General features: G+C 45.5%; 1 protein-coding gene across 1 annotated transcript; it reads left to right on the plus strand.

Moving 5' to 3' along the window:
- The first annotated feature begins 1,462 nt into the window (after positions 1-1,462).
- Positions 1,463-16,331, plus strand: slc1a8a (solute carrier family 1 member 8a). Its single transcript, XM_048253589.1, has 12 exons — positions 1,463-1,746; positions 3,542-3,621; positions 4,063-4,159; positions 4,230-4,348; positions 9,405-9,447; positions 9,805-10,015; positions 10,829-10,928; positions 12,607-12,840; positions 13,198-13,392; positions 14,394-14,528; positions 14,715-14,811; positions 15,130-16,331. The coding sequence occupies exons 1-12, from the start codon at positions 1,492-1,494 to the stop codon at positions 15,286-15,288; spliced, it is 1,725 nt and encodes a 574-aa protein (XP_048109546.1). The 5' UTR covers positions 1,463-1,491; the 3' UTR covers positions 15,289-16,331.
- The last annotated feature ends 3,140 nt before the right edge of the window (positions 16,332-19,471 follow it).

A 19,471-nucleotide genomic window follows, 5' to 3' on the forward strand; every position in this document is an offset into this window, starting at 1 on the left:
ACCCTTACCTGCCCCTCACCCCACCCTTTACCTGCCCCCCACCCCCTCACCCCTCAATTCCTTACCTGCTCCCCCCACCCTTAACCCCTTACCTGCTCCCCACCCCCACCCTCACCCTTACCTGCCCCCACCCCCTAACCCTCCTCTTGCCTGCCCCCACCCCACCCCCTCACCCCTACCTGCCCCCCACCCCCCCACCCTCCCTCCTTACCCGCCCCTCACCCCCACCCCCTACCCTGCCCCCACCCCTCACCCCTCACCCTTACCTGCCCCCACCCCTAACCCTTACCTGCCCCCACCCCCCACCCCTCACCCCTGCCCCCACCCCTCACCCCCTCACCCTTGCCTGCCCCCACCCCTCACCCAGGGCAAAATCCCAAATGACAAAACAGACAGGAGAAGACTAGGAGAAATAGTGACAGGACCCACTCTTAATCTCTAATCTAATCTCAGAGCAGATGGGATGTCCTCCCAGATCACTACCAGTCCACACACAGTAGAAGTCTGTATATATATTATATATTTATATCATATACTGTATGTAGCTTGTAAGAGTACTGTACTGTAAGCATCTGCCAAATACCATAACACATAATTAACACATGTGTACTAAATATATACAGTATATAATATATATTAACACATACATGAATACTAATAATATAAATATAATGTATATTAACACATACATGTATCCTGTATATATACAGTATATTAAAGGATAATTCCGGTATTTAGCACTTTGAGTCCCTTTTCTGGTTTGTTTTGGATGAACTAGAGTGGTGGACACCGAAATTTTGACGATGGGTCCTGTCTCGACTTTTCTGACTCGTTTTGAATCGCCTTTGACTACTTCAGAGTGGCAGCCTACAGGCATGCACAAACATGTTTTAAAACAACCCTTAACGGTCGTTTTCAAAACAGCTGTGCAACTGTGCAACTGTGCAATATTAGCACATACAGTACATGTATACTAATGAAGACATATACTGTATGTTTTATATCTGATCTACGTAGGATGAATGGGTATTGTGCCATTTTGGTATGAAATGTATATGAAATGTATAGCCTAATGCAAGTTCCTTACCTCAAGTGTACATTGTGTGAGCCCAGGCCAAGTCCAGATGATTAAACAGATGGGGGTAATTTGGAAACAGCCCACTGTCTATTGAAACGATAACAGTTTTGACACATGCCTGTCTAAGCCATGTTATTTGTCCACTTTGGCACCAATATTGAGCCGTAAACCAGCTAGGGCTCCCCCTGAACTCGGCCCAATCCACCACGATGGCACGCTGCCACCCACAACAAAGACGTGTTAGATTTTATTACATGTCCTTAAACTCCTTAACCTCCCTAATTCCCTCTGACCACAGCGTCTCGGAGTCCTGGAGCTAACGAAGCCGCGATGCCTTAATCCCTGGCTAAGGAAAAGGTTAGCGCTGCTTGGCCTGGCCATTTCTTCCTGCCTGCGTAGCCTAGCGACTGGGCATGGAGGAGCTGCTCATTCCCGCGGAGGGCGAGGACTCTCAGAGCCCAGAGCCCACCGCCTTCACGCCGGCCGGCCCCGCCAAGGCTCCCCTGGGCCCCTTCGACCGGTTCCTCAAGAGTGTGTTACCCCCGTCAGTCAAACGCTACCTGAGGGACTACCTGAGGCGCAACGGCTTGCTGACGCTGTCGGTGATGGCCGTGATAACGGGCTGCGTCCTGGGCTTCATGCTGAGAGGACAGGCTGTCTCCTCACAGGTACGTCTGGGCTCTGGCTGATTGTCACTAACTGACTGTGTGTAGCAGTAGGAGACCTGGGATCTTACAGTGGGTTAGGAGATGAGATGCTCTCACTTCTACTTCCATGGAACAAACTCTCAGGAACAAACCAATTGCCTGTCAACTTGAAAGTGTTTACAAAGATAACAGTGAACTGATAGTGGTCAGATATGCAGAGAACCTATCCTAATGTGGACAAAGCAGCTCAGTCTGCTAATTAAAATCAGGTGCTCCTCCTTAATAATAATAATTATTGCCTTTTCAAATATTGCCTATTGCCTTGCCAAATTGCCTTTGAGAATAAATGAAAAATATAGCAAACAAGAATAATTGTATTTTTTCTAGTTTTGTATGTCTGTAAATATACCAGTGTATAAAGCCAGAGATCTCCAGATTCTATCTCTCTAGAATATATCTAGATCTGTGGAAAGTGTGGCTCTGTTTGTGTGGATGTAGGGCAGCCTACAGTCATTTAGCTCAGTTAGAATTCTGAGTATATGGTCATCCAGGAAGCATTGAGGGTCAATCCGTGCTCAGGTACTTTAATCCCAGACGGCAGCGTCCTAAGGGAGCAGGAGGAAACACGCCTGTTCGTGGGAGAGCGGCCACAGCGTCACGCGTGACCCACACCTGCCAAGATTAATAAGCACACGATGCGCGAGCGAGGGAAGCAGGGAAGGAGGGAGGGCAGCTGCTATTCCCAATAACCACACCGGTCCTGTCCCAGTACCCTCAGATCCCATGTCCTGTCCACCGGTCCTGTCCCAGTACCCTCAGATCCCATGTCCTGTCCACCGGTCCTGTCCCAGTACCCTCAGATCCCATGTCCTGTCCACCCTTCCAATCCGAGAGGATTTGAGAGAGAATTGAAAAAGAGTAAAAAGTGGAGCAAATTTCTAATTTCAAGTGTTTCATTCATTCCAAGGGAATCTAGAAAACAATAATGTATACCTCAAATGTGCTGTCCTTTTGGATAGAAGATCTGCAAATAAATGATTACAAAGTAACTTTCAAACATAGCCTATGGGTTTTTATTTTGCAATTGAGTCTGTATTTAGGACTGTATGAGGCTGTTTCATGGGTTGTGGCCGTAGACTGTATAAAATAGGTTGTGACCCTACGAGTAAATGGTCATCAGTAATTGGATGTCAATAAATCAAGCGATCAATCAATAAATCAACCAATCATTATTTAATTATATATGGTTATGGCTTTTTCTGATCAGTTGCAACACAATGTGTTTAACAATAAGAAACTGATAAAGAGTACAAATTAGTACATGGAGAACTAGACAAAAATTGGAGGGGAAAAGTGGCATATGGGAACATAAACATGTTAAATTTATATTGTGCTTTTTAAATGGCATATGGCAACAACACATTGTTGTTATGGAAACAACAACATGTTGCATTTATATTTTGCTTTTCAAATGGCATATGGAAACAACACGTTGTCATGGAAACAACAACACGTTACATTTATACCAAAGATCCTTGATTACTAGCTCCGCTTTAACCCTCTCTGTTTATATTGTGCTTTTCTGGATTCTAAAACCAGACAGACCAGTGAGAGACAGAACTCACAGCAGACAGGAAGGATTAAGACAAAATAGTAAACATGTAAATAAACAAGTGAATGTGTAATAAAAATAGATAAATAAATACTAATAGCAAGACTGTGATTGGGACTTGTTGGTAAAACTGTGAGGTGTGCATGTCTTTAGCTGTGACTGAGATGGTTGTGACTGACTGAGTTTCTGGTTTGGTCCATTCAGGCTAAGATCTACTTCTCCTTTCCTGGAGAGCTTCTGATGAGAATGCTTAAGATGCTCATTCTCCCACTGATTACATCAAGGTAACCATGACGACACGCTGCTCCCCTCAGACTGTCCAAAGCCCCACTGCACCTCCGTTTCTGCCACACAACCCTCCAGACTCCAGACGTTTCCGTGCTAGTTTAGGAGACAATCATCTGATACTCCACAGCTTTACTCTGTGTGTGTGTGTGTGTGTGTCTGACCCAAACTCTGGATGTCAGCCCATGGAGTCTGGCGCATGGGGGTGCTCACGGTGATTGTCTATTGGATGTCTGGGCATGGACAGTACAAAGATCGTCAAATCAAACGACTATTTCATTATAAGTTCCTCTGACCCAGTCTCTGTCCGTGTGTAGTTTAAAGTTCTGTTTCTGACACAGACTCTGTCCGTGTGTAGTTTAAAGTTCTGTGTCTGACCCAGTCCCTGTCCATGTGTAGTTTAAAGTTCTGTGTCTGACCCAAACTCTGTCCGTGTGTAGTTTAATGTCCGGGCTGTCGTCCATGGAGTCGAAGGCGTGCTGTCGGATGGGGGTGCTCACGGTGACCTACTACTTGTGGACCACCTTCATTGCCGTGGTGGTGGGCATCATCCTGGTCATCATCATCAAGCCACGGCCTCTACTTGTGGACCACCTTCATTGCCGTGGTGGTGGGCATCATCCTGGTCATCATCATCAAGCCCGGCTCTGGCACAGAGATGGAGAGCCATCGGCTGGGCGGCGGACCCGTCATGACCTCGGCCGACGCACTGCTGGACCTCGTCAGGTAGGGTTACCATGACTACAATGAGTGACACAGCTACATGGAGTTGCGCTGGACCTCGTCAGGTAGGGTTACCATGACTACCATGAGTGACACAGCTACATGGAGTTCTGCTGGACCTCGTCAGGTAGGGTTACCATGACTACCATGAGTGACACAGCTACATGGAGTTGCGCTGCAGCGCAGCTGCTCAGAGGCGGGGCTACTCAGACCATCCTCACAGTTAGTGTGGAAGCTGAACTTGACTGACGCTTTTATCCAATGAGACAGACCATGGTGATTGACCTCACAGTTAGTGTGGAAGTGCTCAGAACCTGACAGGGGAACGGTGGCGACATAGCTTTGTATCCAATGAGACACCTGCAGACTTCATAGCGGTGTATGAGGTATACACCTGCAGAGGAACGATGGACGAGCTGCCAATTGTATAGGTATGCTCAGTATACACCTGCAGGAGGAACGATGACATAGCTGCCAATTGTATAGGTATGAGGTATACACCTGCAGAGGAACGATGACGTAGCTGCCAATTGTATAGGTATGAGGTATACACCTGCAGAGGAACGATGACATAGCTGCCAATTGTATAGGTATGAGGTATACACCTGCAGAGGAACGATGACATAGCTGCCAATTGTACAGGTATGAGGTATACACCTGCAGAGGAACGATGACGTAGCTGCCAATTGTACAGGTATGAGGTATACACCTGCAGAGGAACGATGACGTAGCTGCCAATTGTACAGGTATGAGGTATACACCTGCAGAGGAACGATGGCATAGCTGCCAATTGTACAGGTATGAGGTATACACCTGCAGAGGAACGGAGGCAAAAGTGCAGAGTGGTTGGGGGCGATTGCTGCTTGATTGTTGGATGCAGTCATTTCTTTATTGATGGTTATGTGGGCTGTTAGTCTATACACTGTGTACTCTAGACAACGTATGTAGAAGTTCTTCAGCGAAAGAGGCTGGTAGCTCTTGGTTGTAAAGTGCAGATTTGATCCACGTGTCGGGTGCTCTTGGAAAATGGGATCAGTTCATGAAAAGGAAAGCAATCAGACACTCCAGGAAAGGTGACGGAGGAAGGTGTATTCAAAAAAGCCTTTATTTGTGACTGGCTAATCCGGATGAAGTATATTGTAGTTTTTTGAGCCGAACAAGGGAGCGAGGGTTCAAAGGTCATGAAGGCTTACCTTCCTTCCTCTGTGTGTCTTGGACATTTCCCTGAAGGACGTCCATGTGTTGAGGGATAGAACACTGCACGCTGAGTCAGAGTGTGTGTGTGTGTGTGTGTGTGTGTGTGTGTGTGTGTGTGTTTTTTTGCTGGTGCTTCGACAAAACCTAATGTTAACTTATAGGTCAGTAGGAGCACTTGATCCTGGTAGATAATCTGGGAGGCAGTCTTAGCGCAACTAGGCCCACACACACACACACACACACACACAGCCACACATTCTCTAGGCGCAACTAGGCCATTCTCTAGGCGCAACTAGGCCATCCTCTCTGCTGATGTTTTGAATGATGAGACGCCTGCATTTGGATTTCCCTCCTGGGCCTCACCTCATGGAGTTGTGCTCAAAATGAGTCTGTGTTGTGATCCTGAACATCTGGACCTTCTCTCCACACGAGGCCTGCCGCCAATCTCCAGGGGTAGCCACTCGTCTTCAAGTAAAAGTGCAAAGTCAAAAACAAAGCCATCTGTCTTCGCGTCTCATCAGTCCAAAGACAACAGATTGTGTTGTTATGGTTGTTGTGACTGTTGTTGTTGTTTTTTGAGCATCTGAGCCCAGGAATCCTCTCCTGCTGCATCATATCAGAGTGAGGAGAGTAGGCGCCCCCCCTACTCAATCCTATTAAAGCACAGGAGTGATTAGGGTATTTTTAGTAATCCGCACAAAGGGCTGATTTGTGAGCTAACGAAGTAAGCGGCGCAGTCCAGGCAGGTGCTGATCTGTGCTGAGGATCCCGCGGCCGGCAGGAATGACACCGGTCTGCTGGCACCGGACTGCTGGCACATGCCCGCCGCTGGGCACTGAGCCGGGGTCAGAGGAAAGCCACTCACTGGCACGCTGCGGCTGGTCAGTGCACCCGTAACCAGAGCAACGCAAAGGCATTTCCTCTTCAGCATAAGACAACATGACCTCTGCATTTTCTCTTGAGCATAAGACAACATGACCTCTTCAAATATTTTGATGTATTGAAACTGATTCATGATCTCTGGTGTGCGATAAATAGGTCCAATCAGGGGCGCAGGAGGCACGGGGGACATGGGGGATATGTCCCACGCAGTGCTGAAGAGACAGCCGTTGTCCCCCTCACTTTTGATAAGGAAAAAAAGCCTTATATACGCTAAATAAATAATAACCTATAGGGTTTGCGGCTTGCGCTAACTATGTAAAACTCCCCATTAACAGCATCACATCACTAACCACAGCCATCTACAGTACTGTAAGAGTGCACAATCTTATATTCACTCTGTTGGATATCTGAAGCCAGTTTGTCTACTAACAACCATCATTAGAGATGCTTTTCGCTTTGGAGCGCATACTGGTAGGCCATCAAAAGCATAACATTTTCGGTTTGGTTTGGGATCTAATTTACTTTTGGACTGTTTGATTATATTGCTAAATGTTGGGACTGATGGGCACTGAACTCTGGGAGATATTTGATGGTTCACTGTTATGTTTCATGCAGTTGGAAAAGTGTCGGATTTTCCACCGCTATTTATTATGAGACAAGGCAGCCATTCATTGAATAGGGGTTGTGCTGTAATAGAAACCTTTTTGCGTAGCCAAGTAGCCTAAATTGAGTTATTGTTTAATTATGCCTAAGTCTTAGGCATAATTACTTTAAGTCACGCAACAATTGCGTTAAATGTAGTAGTAGGCGTCAGCCTCTGGCAATTAGCTCGAAAGGGGCGGCAAGACAATGAGCTTGAGAACGTGTGTTGGAGACCCATGGTAGGAAAACGGGCATAATTTGAGGATTTATGGTAGCCTATCTCCTGCTCAACATGACATTAGCTGTTATGTTTATTGATAACAAACTCAACTAGCCTACTGATCAACTCGTTTTCACTAGCCTAACTATAAAATAGAAGTATATAGGCCTATCCAAAGTTTTTGTTCTAAGACATTTATTTCAAACATAATTTCAAGACACAAATTGGATACTTCATTTACCTTGGTGCATAAATCCCAGAGAGTAGGCTACCACACCCCAGAGTGATGGGCCTTTCTTACGCGTTCAGTGTGGGGTATAAACAAGATGAGAATTTAGCGGTGTCACGTCTGGCTGTCACAGACATGGGGAGCTCTTTGAAGCTTGGGATAATGTGGTACAGTTACTACAGTAACAGTATTTTATTTTACTTCTTATGTAATATATATATTTTTTCAATTTTATAAATGCTTTGTTTAAATGCTGTTGGAACAAATAGTAGTTGATTATAAAGGCAACTTTCTGTTGCAATTTTCTGTGTGTTCTGGACTGGTAACTTGTTAAGCCAACATGTTCTAACATTGCATAAATATTAACTGCAGACACATAGTGGAGAGTTGATTTGGTTTATACCAGACAATTTAGGTACTGTAGGCCTAACTAGGCTATTTGATCATGTAGTCTATGTTTGGATCATAGGCATGATGATTCATTCATGGCTTCATGAAATATCAACATCATGTTGCTTTTAGAGTATTCTACCATTGGCCCAAGTAGTGTAAAATAAATCTAAAAAAAATAAATAAAAGTAGAATTGCACATAGCAAGAAGCTGGTCTGAGGGCAGATCTGGCGTTGTGCTCATCTCACAGTTTTGACAATTTTAATCAAAAAATATTTTGAAAACAATCAATGGTATTATCTTAATATTCTGGCAAGTTTAAAATATGATGGTCGAAAGTGGGCCAGAGGTGGCGATCTGATATCGGGAAATCTGATCTCACTATGGGTTTGTGTTCACAATTTGGTCCCCCTCACTTTCAAAATATCTCCTGCGCCCCTGGGTCCAATACCACAGTATGAGAAACATCCCCATAACATGAATTGTGCACCACCCTGCTTTACTGGTCTTCACAGTGTACCGTGGCTTAAGTGCAGTGCATGGGGCCCGCAGACAGTTTGTCTAACGACACGCACTGTATTCAAGCCACGGTACACGGTACAAGTGCACTGTGAAGACAGTAAAGCATGGTGGTGCTTTGCGGCACAATTCATGTTATGGGGCTGTTTCCCATACTGTGGTGTTGGACCTATTAATCGCACACCAGAGAACATGGATCAGTTTCAATACATCAAAATATTTGAAGAGGTCATGTTGTCTTATGCAGAAGAGGAAATGCCTTTGAAATGGGTGTTTCAATGAGACAATGACCCAAAACACACCAGTAAGCGAGCAAAGGCTTGGTTCCAGATGAACAAGATTGACGTTATGGAGTGGCCAGCCCGATCTCCAGAACTCAAACTCAAATGCTGTTTCTGAGGCAAAACCCAGAAATGTAGAGGAATTGTAGAATGTAGTTCAATCGTCCTGGCTGGAATACCTGTTCACAGGTGCCAGTAGTTGGTCGACTCCATGCAACACAGATGTGAAGTAATTCTCAGAAATAATGGTTATGCAACTAAATATTAGTGCAGTGATTCAAAGTAAAGCAAAATCTTGAGACATTTTTCAGTTTATACAGTAAATGTTTGAGTTTGTAAAGAAAAATGCAAACACTGCTATTTTCTTGAACAGCCTAATATTTCTCTTTCTTCACTTCCTGTAAGGTATAACACAAACATGATCAATTTTGGTCATGTTTTGATTTGAAATTGAATGTGCAGTGTTCCCAATGCATTGGTATTATGGATTTAACAGCTATTCTAAGGATTTTGAGCTTTATTCCATTTTTAAAACACACTGCTATTATTCTAAACACAACTGTATATATGTATAACTAAAATAGACTCAATTTACTGATAATTTGCTTCCGTAGCTAGTAGCTAATTGGTGAATGTGGTGGATAAGCTGGGCCGCATTCATTTAAGATGTAACTGAAACGTGTTTCTGCCCTCTTCAGGAACATGATTCCTTCCAACCTTATAGAGGCGACATTTCAACAGGTAAGAAATGCAAAATGGCCTCCCAACATCCAAGGTAGTCCTCCTCTGTCCACTCCCCTAGTAGGCTTAGCTAGGTACCTTAACTCCGTTACATGACAAACCAATCACAATAATGTCTCTGACCACTCAACACATATTCTTCTCACATTTTACAAAACAACTGAACACATATTTTTCTCACATTTCAACTGAACACATATTCTTCTCACATTTTACAAAACATCTGAACACATATTCTTCTCACATTTTACAAGTCCTCCTCCTTCTACCTTCATGTGCCGTCCTTGTAAAGCATTACTGTAAGCAAGGCTATTACAGTAGCTCAGCACTGACACCTTTACATCAAATCTCTTCCAGTATAAGACCGATCTGATTCCAGTGCCAAAGACGACTGTCAAGACGACGGTCCAGCCCAACTTTGTGTACATCGTGCCGGACGAGAGCAACCCGAAGGGTCAGAGTGTGCTGCTGGAGCTGACGCCACCGCCTGACATCCTCTACAAGCCCAAACCGGGCAGCAGCCAGCAGATGAACGTGCTGGGCATAGTCATCTTCTCTGCCACCATGGGTGAGGCGCACGGGAACCTGTGCCACTTCTGACACATGTTGAGATTACGATTCCATAATTTGCTTTGAGTTGGGCCACCTCTGATTGATGGCTTCAGATGATTAAGTGCATATTTGGGTTATTTTGATACATACAGCGCTACTACGCTTATAATCCCGCTTCAGATGATTAAGTGCATATTTGGGGGTTTTGATACGTACAGTGCTACTACGCCTATAATCCCGCTTCAGATGATTAAGTGCATATTTGGGTTTTTTTGATACGTACAGTGCTACTACGCCTATAATCCCGCTACTACGCTTTGTTTAGATGTGAAGGTGGCCACTGACGCAGGCTGGACGTAGGGAGAGGATCATTATGAAAAAGGGCGAAAGTAAAAACAATGGCTTTTATGATGATCAAATCAGTGATTGGTGGGATCAGTGATTGGTGGGGTCAGTAATTGGTGGGGTCAGTGTTCAAACTGTTATAAATAATGTTGTGTTCTCCAACTATTAGTAGAAGGTATTGAAAACACCAAGGTCAAAGGATCAATACCAAGGTCATAGGGATAAACACAGGGGGGTGAGAGCATACTCTGTCCCTGTACACACACTCTCATGATCTTACACTAAACTGCTTTGAATGGAGGTGTGTAAGGGACTTCGATGAAGTGCTATATTACTAGATGATGTGTAGGATGAAGAGCTATATGACTAGATGAGGTGTAGGATGAAGTGCTATATGAGTAGATGACGTGTAGGATGAAGTGCTATATGACTAGATGACGTGTAGGATGAAGTGCTATATGACTATGTGTCCGTCCCCTCTCAGGTTTGCTCCTGGGGAAGATGGGAGAGAGAGGGCTACCGCTCGTAAACGTGTGCCAGTGCATCAACGAATGCGTCATGAAGATTATCAATGCAGCTGTGTGGTAAGAGGCTGCTACTTCTGCTTTCCAAGGTTTCCAATGGTTATGCACAGCACTGTGCAAACGTTTCAGGTTTTCCACATTTGTCTTTACATTGGTCTTTATTTTTAAACGTTTGTATATTGACAACCAATATCTAATGAAATTTTGAAAGAATCATAACTATAGGACTGTTTTAAATTGAAACCTTCGCACATTTCTGTATGCCAGAGAGTTAGTATGCCCTGCATTAAACAACAGGATGGCATCCAGACCTCCTGCATGATTTGATAACTCTCCTGAACATTCTGTTTGGAACCTTCTATCATTCTGTGGATAGAACTTTTTAGTGTTTTTGCGATGGTACTAAAAATCTGCTTTAGATGCCTCCCAGTCTGTGTGCAGTAGTGTTGGGTGAAGTTGCATGTTATTTTGTTCTTGGCATAAAAATGGAGTTGCCCCAGAATCGCATAGAGTCGCTCCAGAGTCGTGTAGAGTCCCCCCAGAATCGCGTAGAGTCGCTCCAGCATTTCTTTCAGGTGAAACTGCACATTTTGGTGTCCCTGCTGAACTAATTGGCAGGTCATTTAGACAGTGAGAATGTAAACAGTGATTCGCCTCATCAAGCTTCTGTAGGTGAGTCATTGAAGCCTTGGGTGCCTGTGGCGTGCCTGACGTTACACCCTGACCTCTGACCTCTGACCCAAACCCTGCGTAGGGGATGGAGCGCTGACGTTACACCCTGGCCTCTGACCTCTGACCCAAACCCTGCGTAGGGGATGGAGCGCTGACGTTACACCCTGGCCTCTGACCTCTGACCCAAACCCTGCGTAGGGGATGGAGCGCTGACGTTACACCCTGGCCTCTGACCTCTGACCTCTGACCCAAACCCTGCGTAGGGGATGGAGCGCTGCTGCTGCTGCTGGGACTCGGGGACAGCCGCCTACTTGCAGCTCACCACATGATGCACAGGGATTAGCCCTGACCTGCGACCTGCAGTCACCTGCACATGCTGCCATGGTGACCAGCGCGGAGCCCAGGCCAGGCTGGCAGGAGTGTTGTGATTCATGGCGTAGAGTGCCCACTGTACGCACAGCATGGCAGTGCCAAGCTGGCTGGCACACACCTTGAGCTTCCCAAAGCAGAATGAGATCTTCTTGGACACCTATACAGGCGTTTGGGCAATGGGCACACAGTGCGAAAAGTACTAGGGCCAATGACCTGTTCCTGTAGGTCCAAGGCTTTTAATACTGCCTAATAAACATGACACCACAGATCCAAGATTAGAAAAGGCTGCTGTTAGATCCAAGATGGCGGATTAGAAAAGGCTGCCGTTAGATCCAAGATGGCGGTAGATCCAAGATGGCGGATTAGAAAAGGCTGCTGTTATAGCATCAGGTACATTGAAGAACATGAAATACCCTAAATCTTTACAGTCTTTTGGGAACCTAAAAATATATAGCACCATAGATCCCAGAAGGAGGGCTGGGAAAGGCTGCTGCAACAGCACTCACTGATGCACTTGTACTTTACCGTTTTAAATTGTCCTAAAATTGTTGAGAGAATTGCTTTAAAACTGTTGCTTTTAAACAACTGTTACCATGTTGTTAGTCGCTTTGGTTAAAAATGCATCAGCCAAATGTAATGTAATGTAATAAATGTATGAACAAAACAGACTCTAAATCCTCTTCTCTCCTCGCAGGTACTTCCCGTTCGGCATCATATTCCTGGTGGCCGGTAAGATCCTGGACATGAATGACCCGTCGTCGCTGGGGAAGAAGCTGGGCTGGTACGGCATCACGGTCCTGGCGGGCCTCTTCGTCCACGGCCTCATCCTGCTGCCGTTCTTCTTCTTCATCCTCACGTGGAAGAACCCCTTCACCTACATCCGGGGCCTACTGCAGGCCTTGGTCATCGCCCTGGCAACCTCCTCCAGGTCAGACCCCCAGCATCCTCATGGCGTCGCCATGGTCACAGACAGACGGGATACACATGCATGCCTGTGTCCAATGTGTTGTCCAGAACTACAGTCTCACTGGGATGTGCTGAATCCTTGCTAGCACGTCCACTTGGTTGTGAGTTTAAGTCTGGTGCAGGACTGTGCTGTGTACACAATGCCAGTGAAACTATGTTACATGTTTTTGCAGGGACTGCTTTGTCATTACATAAGTCTTCTTTACAAAATTCATGTTTGTTCCAAAGTCATATTTAAGACATCTAGCTCTGTGGATCCTATGGACCAAATGAGTGACAAATGAGTATTGCCCCTTTCCCTCTCCTGTCTCAACACCAGTTCGGCGACGCTCCCCATCACCATGAAGTGTTTGCTGGAAAACTGCGGGGTGGACCGTCAGATCGCTCGCTTCGTGCTGCCCGTGGGCGCCACCATTAACATGGACGGCACCGCTCTGTACGAGGCTGTGGCGGCCATCTTCATCGCGCAGGTCAACGATTATGAGCTCGACTTCGGACAGTTGGTCACCATCAGGTAAATTGTGCGCAGAGACCGGACCGTTATCATGATAGCATATTTTGCCTCGTGCAGAAGAGACAGCAGCTCATTTGGACGCTTATTGGAAATAACATAATGCAGATTTGTTCATTTAATTCTTTACGCTGAAAAATGTTCAAGGTTTACAAATGGATCATATTTAAGTTGCAGCAGTTTGCATGCCTTGGTGGTGGTATGATACGATGCTATTGTTATTGTTAAGCACTAATGACACAGTACGATACAATACTACTGTTATTGTTATGCACTATCACACGTTGTACGTGTCATCTCCAGCATCACTGCAACGGTATGATACGATGCTATTGTTATTGTTATGCGCTAATCACAGGGTATGATACAATGCTATTGTTATTGTTATGCGCTAATCACATGGTATGATACGATGCTATTGTTATTGTTACGCACTAATCACGCGGTATGATACGATGCTATTGTTATTGTTATGCACTAATCACACGGTATGATATGATGCTATTGTTATGCGCTAATCACACGGTATGATATGATACAATTATATTGTTATTGTTATGCGCTAATCACACGATATGATGCAATTCTATTGTTATTGTTATGTGCTAATCACATGGTATGATACGATGCTATTGTTATTGTTATGCACTAATCACACGGTATGATACGATGCTATTGTTATGCGCTAATCACACGGTAAGATACAATGCTATTGTTATTGTTATGCACTAATCACACAGTATGATACGATGCTATTGTTATGCGCTAATCACACGGTAAGATACAATGCTATTGTTATTGTTATGCGCTAATCACAAGTCGTACCTGTCATCTCCACCATCACTGCAACAGTATGATACGATGCTATTGTTATGCACTAATCACACGGTATGATATGATACAATTCTATTGTTATTGTTATTGTTATGCGCTAATCACACAGTATGATACAATGCTATTGTTATTGTTATGTGCTAATCACAAGTCGTACCTGTCATCTCCAGCATCACTGCAACAGCCGCCAGCATAGGAGCCGCCGGAATCCCCCAGGCTGGCCTTGTCACCATGGTGATAGTGCTGACATCAGTAGGCCTTCCTCCCGATGACATCACCCTTATTGTGGCCATTGATTGGATTCTGTAAGTTTAGCATCATAAGATTTTATGTCATGAAATCTTGAAATACAGGACAAGAAAGTTATGTCATACATAATTATAATCTAGCTATTTTGTAATACAAGTAAATAATACAAGATCCATGTGATTGTATGAGGTATTTAAGTAAGTAAATGAACTAATAAAGTGCTTCTCCTCTCTTCTCTTCAGTGATCGCTTTCGAACGATGATTAACGTGTTGGGTGATGCCCTGGCGGCAGGAATTATCGGACACTTGTGTCGAAAAGACTTCCCACGAGATGCAGAGGTGAGGCATTTTTCACAGTGTAGAGCGAAAACAATCAGAGGAAACGTTCTGCATTTATGGAGCAACTGCAAGATCTTCTTCTTTTTGTCACTCAAGTTCCTTGACTAAGAAAACAAAATAGCCTACATGACTTTTCACACTTTTGTAATTGGCTTACAAAAGGTAATTTCATCATCAGTATGTGCGCTTCCTGTGTATTAAGCCCAGCTCCTTGATACCGGTAGCAGCTCGCAGTATCAGTTGTGCTACAGGAACGTGTTCAACTCAGTTGCGTGCAGCTTGCAGGCCCCATATTAACATGTACTCTCTCTGTTGCAGAATGCCAATGGAGAACCTCCAGGCTCACAGAAACTCCAGGACATGAACGTGCCTGCCACTGAGGTGCCGCTCCTCGCCAGCAAGGACAGCGTCTACGAGGTGTTCGGAGATACCGTAACGGAAAGGCCAACGGTCTACTACAACATCTGCCAAGTCTGACCGTAGCCCAGGGCCCTGCCCGGCAGCACAGTGGCCTCTGGACAACTGACACGCTGCAGTCTCCTGGACGACTGACACGCTGCTGTCTCCTAGACGACTGACACGCTGTTCTCTCCTGGACGACTGACACGCTGCGGTCTCCCGGACAACCGACACGCTGCGGTCTCCTAGACGACTGACACGCTGCAGTCTCTCCCTCCTCTGTGCCTTGGCTGAAGTACTGAAAAGACTCTTTTTTATTGAACGATAGATTTTTTCTTTTATGAAAGTTGTGAGCCTCTGGGTTATGCACTGATCTGGGTACATCGGTGTCGGCCCAAAAACGTGTAAATATGTTGTGTTGCAGGCCATTTTTACTCTGACGGACATCGCATAAAGAAATGTGTGATGATGCACAAGACATTGTCATTACGCTGCGTCCCCTCAATCCCTCATCAGAAGGCTTACGCACAGGCCTGCAAGTGTTGTGTCTGGAGTTGCCCACTGCCAGGGCCTGACCCTTGATATCTGGGCTCTGTGCTCTATCTCTGTGTGCGCTAGGCTACGTCACTAGGCTACGTCACCCCCAGCACGCCACACCTGTTTGCAGCTCCATCTCTCTGTGCGCTAGGCTACGTCACCCCCAGCACGCCACACCTGTTTGCAGCTCCATCTCTGTGGGCGCTAGGCTACGTCACCCCCAGCACGCCACACCTGTTTGCAGCTCCATCTCTGTGGGCGCTAGGCTACGTCACCCCCAGCACGCAGCTCCATCTCTGTGGGCGCTAGGCTACGTCACCCCCAGCAGCTCCATCTCTGTGGGCGCTAGGCTACGTCACCCCCAGCAGCTCCATCTCTGTGGGCACTAGGCTACGTCACCCCCAGCATGCAGCTCCATCTCTGTGGGCGCTAGGCTACGTCACCCCCAGCACGCCACACCTGTTTGCAACTCCATCTCTGTGGGCGCTAGGCTACGTCACCCCCAGCAGCTCCATCTCTGTGGGCGCTAGGCTACGTCACCCCCAGCATGCAGCTCCATCTCTGTGGGCGCTAGGCTACGTCACCCCCAGCAGCTCCATCTCTGTGGGCTTAGGCTACGCTAGCATGCAGCTCCATCTCTGTGGGCCCAGGCTCGCCACCCCAGCACGCAGCTCCATCTCTGTGGGCGCTAGGCTACGTCACCCCCAGCAGCTCCATCTCTGTGGGCACTAGGCTACATCACCCCCAGCATGCCACACCTGTTTGCAGCTCAAAGCGTGCATGCGGGCCCTCTCAGGCCATATCATCATCAACATCAAGGAATTCCAACCAAAACTGCTACTCTTAGTGTCAATATCTACAATTCTTGAGACTTTGTTATTGTTACGTCTGTACATCACCAGCTTATCATCCATTCACGGTAGTTTTAGGACGCCTATATGCTCACAGGAGTAGACGCCCACCTATATGTAACGGATGCCAGCTAGCATAGCTGTGAGTGTGGAACGTTAGTGAACCTCACTCCCCGACGCCTCAAGAGCAGTGCTAGCATGAAAGCTAGCAGCCCGGGCTTTTAGCTCGATTGTCAGCATGCTCGACTCTCGATCTGAGGTGCTGCTGTTCGCGGGTTCGAGTCCGGGCGTGGGCAGGGCTGAGCCTCGCATGTTCAACACAACGACAGGCAGCGCTCACTGTAGTTCACCCCACTGCTTATGACAGCTCACTGTAGTTCAACCGCTTACTGTATGACAGCTCACTGTAGTTCAACTCACTGCTTAGGACAACTCACTGTAGTTCAACTGCTTATGACAGCCAGAGCTTAATGTAGTTCAACTCACTGCTTATGACAGCTCACTGTAGTTCAACTGCTTATGACAGCCAGAGCTTACTGTAGTTCAACTCACTGCTTATGACAGAGTTCACTGTAGTTCACCAGTGTCAGAGTGTCAGTAGTTCACCTCACTGCTTATGACAGGCAGGACTCTGACCACTGGGGATAATCTCTAACAGACCTGCATTGTTGCTGCAGCAGCGAGATGCTCCTCACCTGGTCATCACCTGGTCACCACCTCCAGCTCCACTACCTGCATCACAGTGCAGTCCCAGCAGAAGGCCTCAGAAGGCAGCACAGCAACATTACAGACAGCACAGCAACATTACATTTGGTTATACTGGAATAACATCTGCTTTGCATTAAGTTCATTGCATTAAAACTTCCCTCAAGTCAGTGATTTGATATCAGTGTGAGTTCATAAATTATGAGATATGGGGATCATCACCGGGAGTGCTGCTAGAAAATGTGGGCCCTATGACAGACAATTTGCAAATAAACTGTGCAGCAACTGTGCAAATAAACAGCACTGCTGCATTATCAAACATTGGCACGACACGGAACTGCTCTCAAGACTTGACAACACGTTATTTCTGTACTAAAGTACACTCTGATGTTAGCCTCAACTTTGTTTACATGTTTCCTAGGTCGCTATAGTGTGATATTGTTTCCATTCAGGACCACGGACAGTTCTATTGAGTAGCCTATGAGGATTTGTAAACAAATACAATTATTTTGGTTGGAGTTTCAATCATTTGCTGACGTTTTGCTGTTTTGTCTCTGTATGTATAGCGCATGAGATTACCTGGGCTGTTGGAAATGTCTGTAGTTCTAAGTACATATGGCAGCTGACTATGACTATGAGGTCCTGATCTTCGTATGTGTCCAAAAGACATCCCTGCAGTCCCACCAATACCTGTTAGCAGACCCCCCTCCCCCTTCCCTGAATGACCGCAGACTGATTAGCCTACTGCTGTTGTTTTGTGACCAACATAGCTATGGTTTAAGGTTTGAGGAGAGAAGGGAGAACAACCCGTTCATTAGAAATGTATTTGGAAATCAAAAGCGAGTAAGCTGCCATACTAAAATTAATTATTTGACACCTAGAACAGGTGAGGTTGTGAGTGGAACAGGTAATGTGGCGCATGGCGGACAACACTATACCTGCAGCTACACAAATACAAATATTTTTAATTTCTACCGGCAGACAAACTAAAAATAGGATGTCACCACACAACTAAGTTAATGAGACGAATTGTCCCCACCCCTAATCAAGAATAGAAAAAGCCATCTAATATGCATCATGGGTAGATTTAAACGCACACACACACATTTCCAGCATGCATCTTATCTGTCCAACACATTCAGCTTAAGATGTTACTCTTTGACATTTGTCTTTGGTCTGTTTGTTTTCGTGACTATTTTTTTTTTATATATATAACCGTTTCTGAATTTTGTTTTCATTGTTATGAGACTGAATTCACATTGTTTATATTTTTTAAATAAATGGCAACTTTAACATGCACTCCCTGACATAATTCCAATGTGAAACATTCAGAGCACAAAGTTAATGGCCGTGAATTAGCAAAGTTAATGGCCGGCACGAGACTCACCACCGGCATGTGCACACAGGTGGCCTTCTTAGGCCTATTACCCGCGGATTTACTGGACGGAGTGCAACCAACACGCGCTAATCCTCATTAGATGGGGTTTCGGCTTTATGTCCTTACCGGAAAAGGGTTAGTTATCCAAGGACATCAATGACATCTGTCATTCAAGTTAAAGACAGCAGGTAATGGGTCCATGAGGTGCGTTTCCTTGGAATCAAACAACCAATAACAAATGTTCTTTAAATCCACCCCAATCCCTGGCGACGCACCATAATTCAGCCTAATAGTTGCACAGTAGCCTAATTATTTTCCATTTCAAACTTGTTCAGGAATTAACCTCAAAAGTGTGTGTTTTAATAGTGTGTGTGAGTAGGCCAAAGCAACCTCTGCATAAAAGTCTAAGCAGATCAGTATGCTGTTGACCCTTACACTAGTGTGGAAAAAGGGCTGGTCAGTATGCTGTTGACCCTTACACTAGTTTGGGAAAAGGGCTAGTTTGATTGTAGTTTGGGCCAAAAAGGAAATGAGGGGTCAAGTGCGGGTTGGGCGAGATGGGATGAGAATTGAATTGAACTAGACACAGCCCCACCCCGTGGCCACTAACGGCATAACATTGCTGTGGAACATCATGGATAAAGGACTCCGAAGTCACTCCTTTAACTAAACCAAACTTCTTTATGCATAGACTGTGAAGAGCAAATAGAGACATACAGGTGGGTCTCAAATAATACTTCAAAATGTAATCTTTTATATATTCTAGATTCATTAGATACAGAGTGAAATA

Source organism: Alosa alosa, chromosome 9 (assembly GCF_017589495.1).
Source record: "Alosa alosa isolate M-15738 ecotype Scorff River chromosome 9, AALO_Geno_1.1, whole genome shotgun sequence".
NCBI classification, from domain to species: Eukaryota; Metazoa; Chordata; class Actinopteri; order Clupeiformes; family Clupeidae; genus Alosa; species Alosa alosa.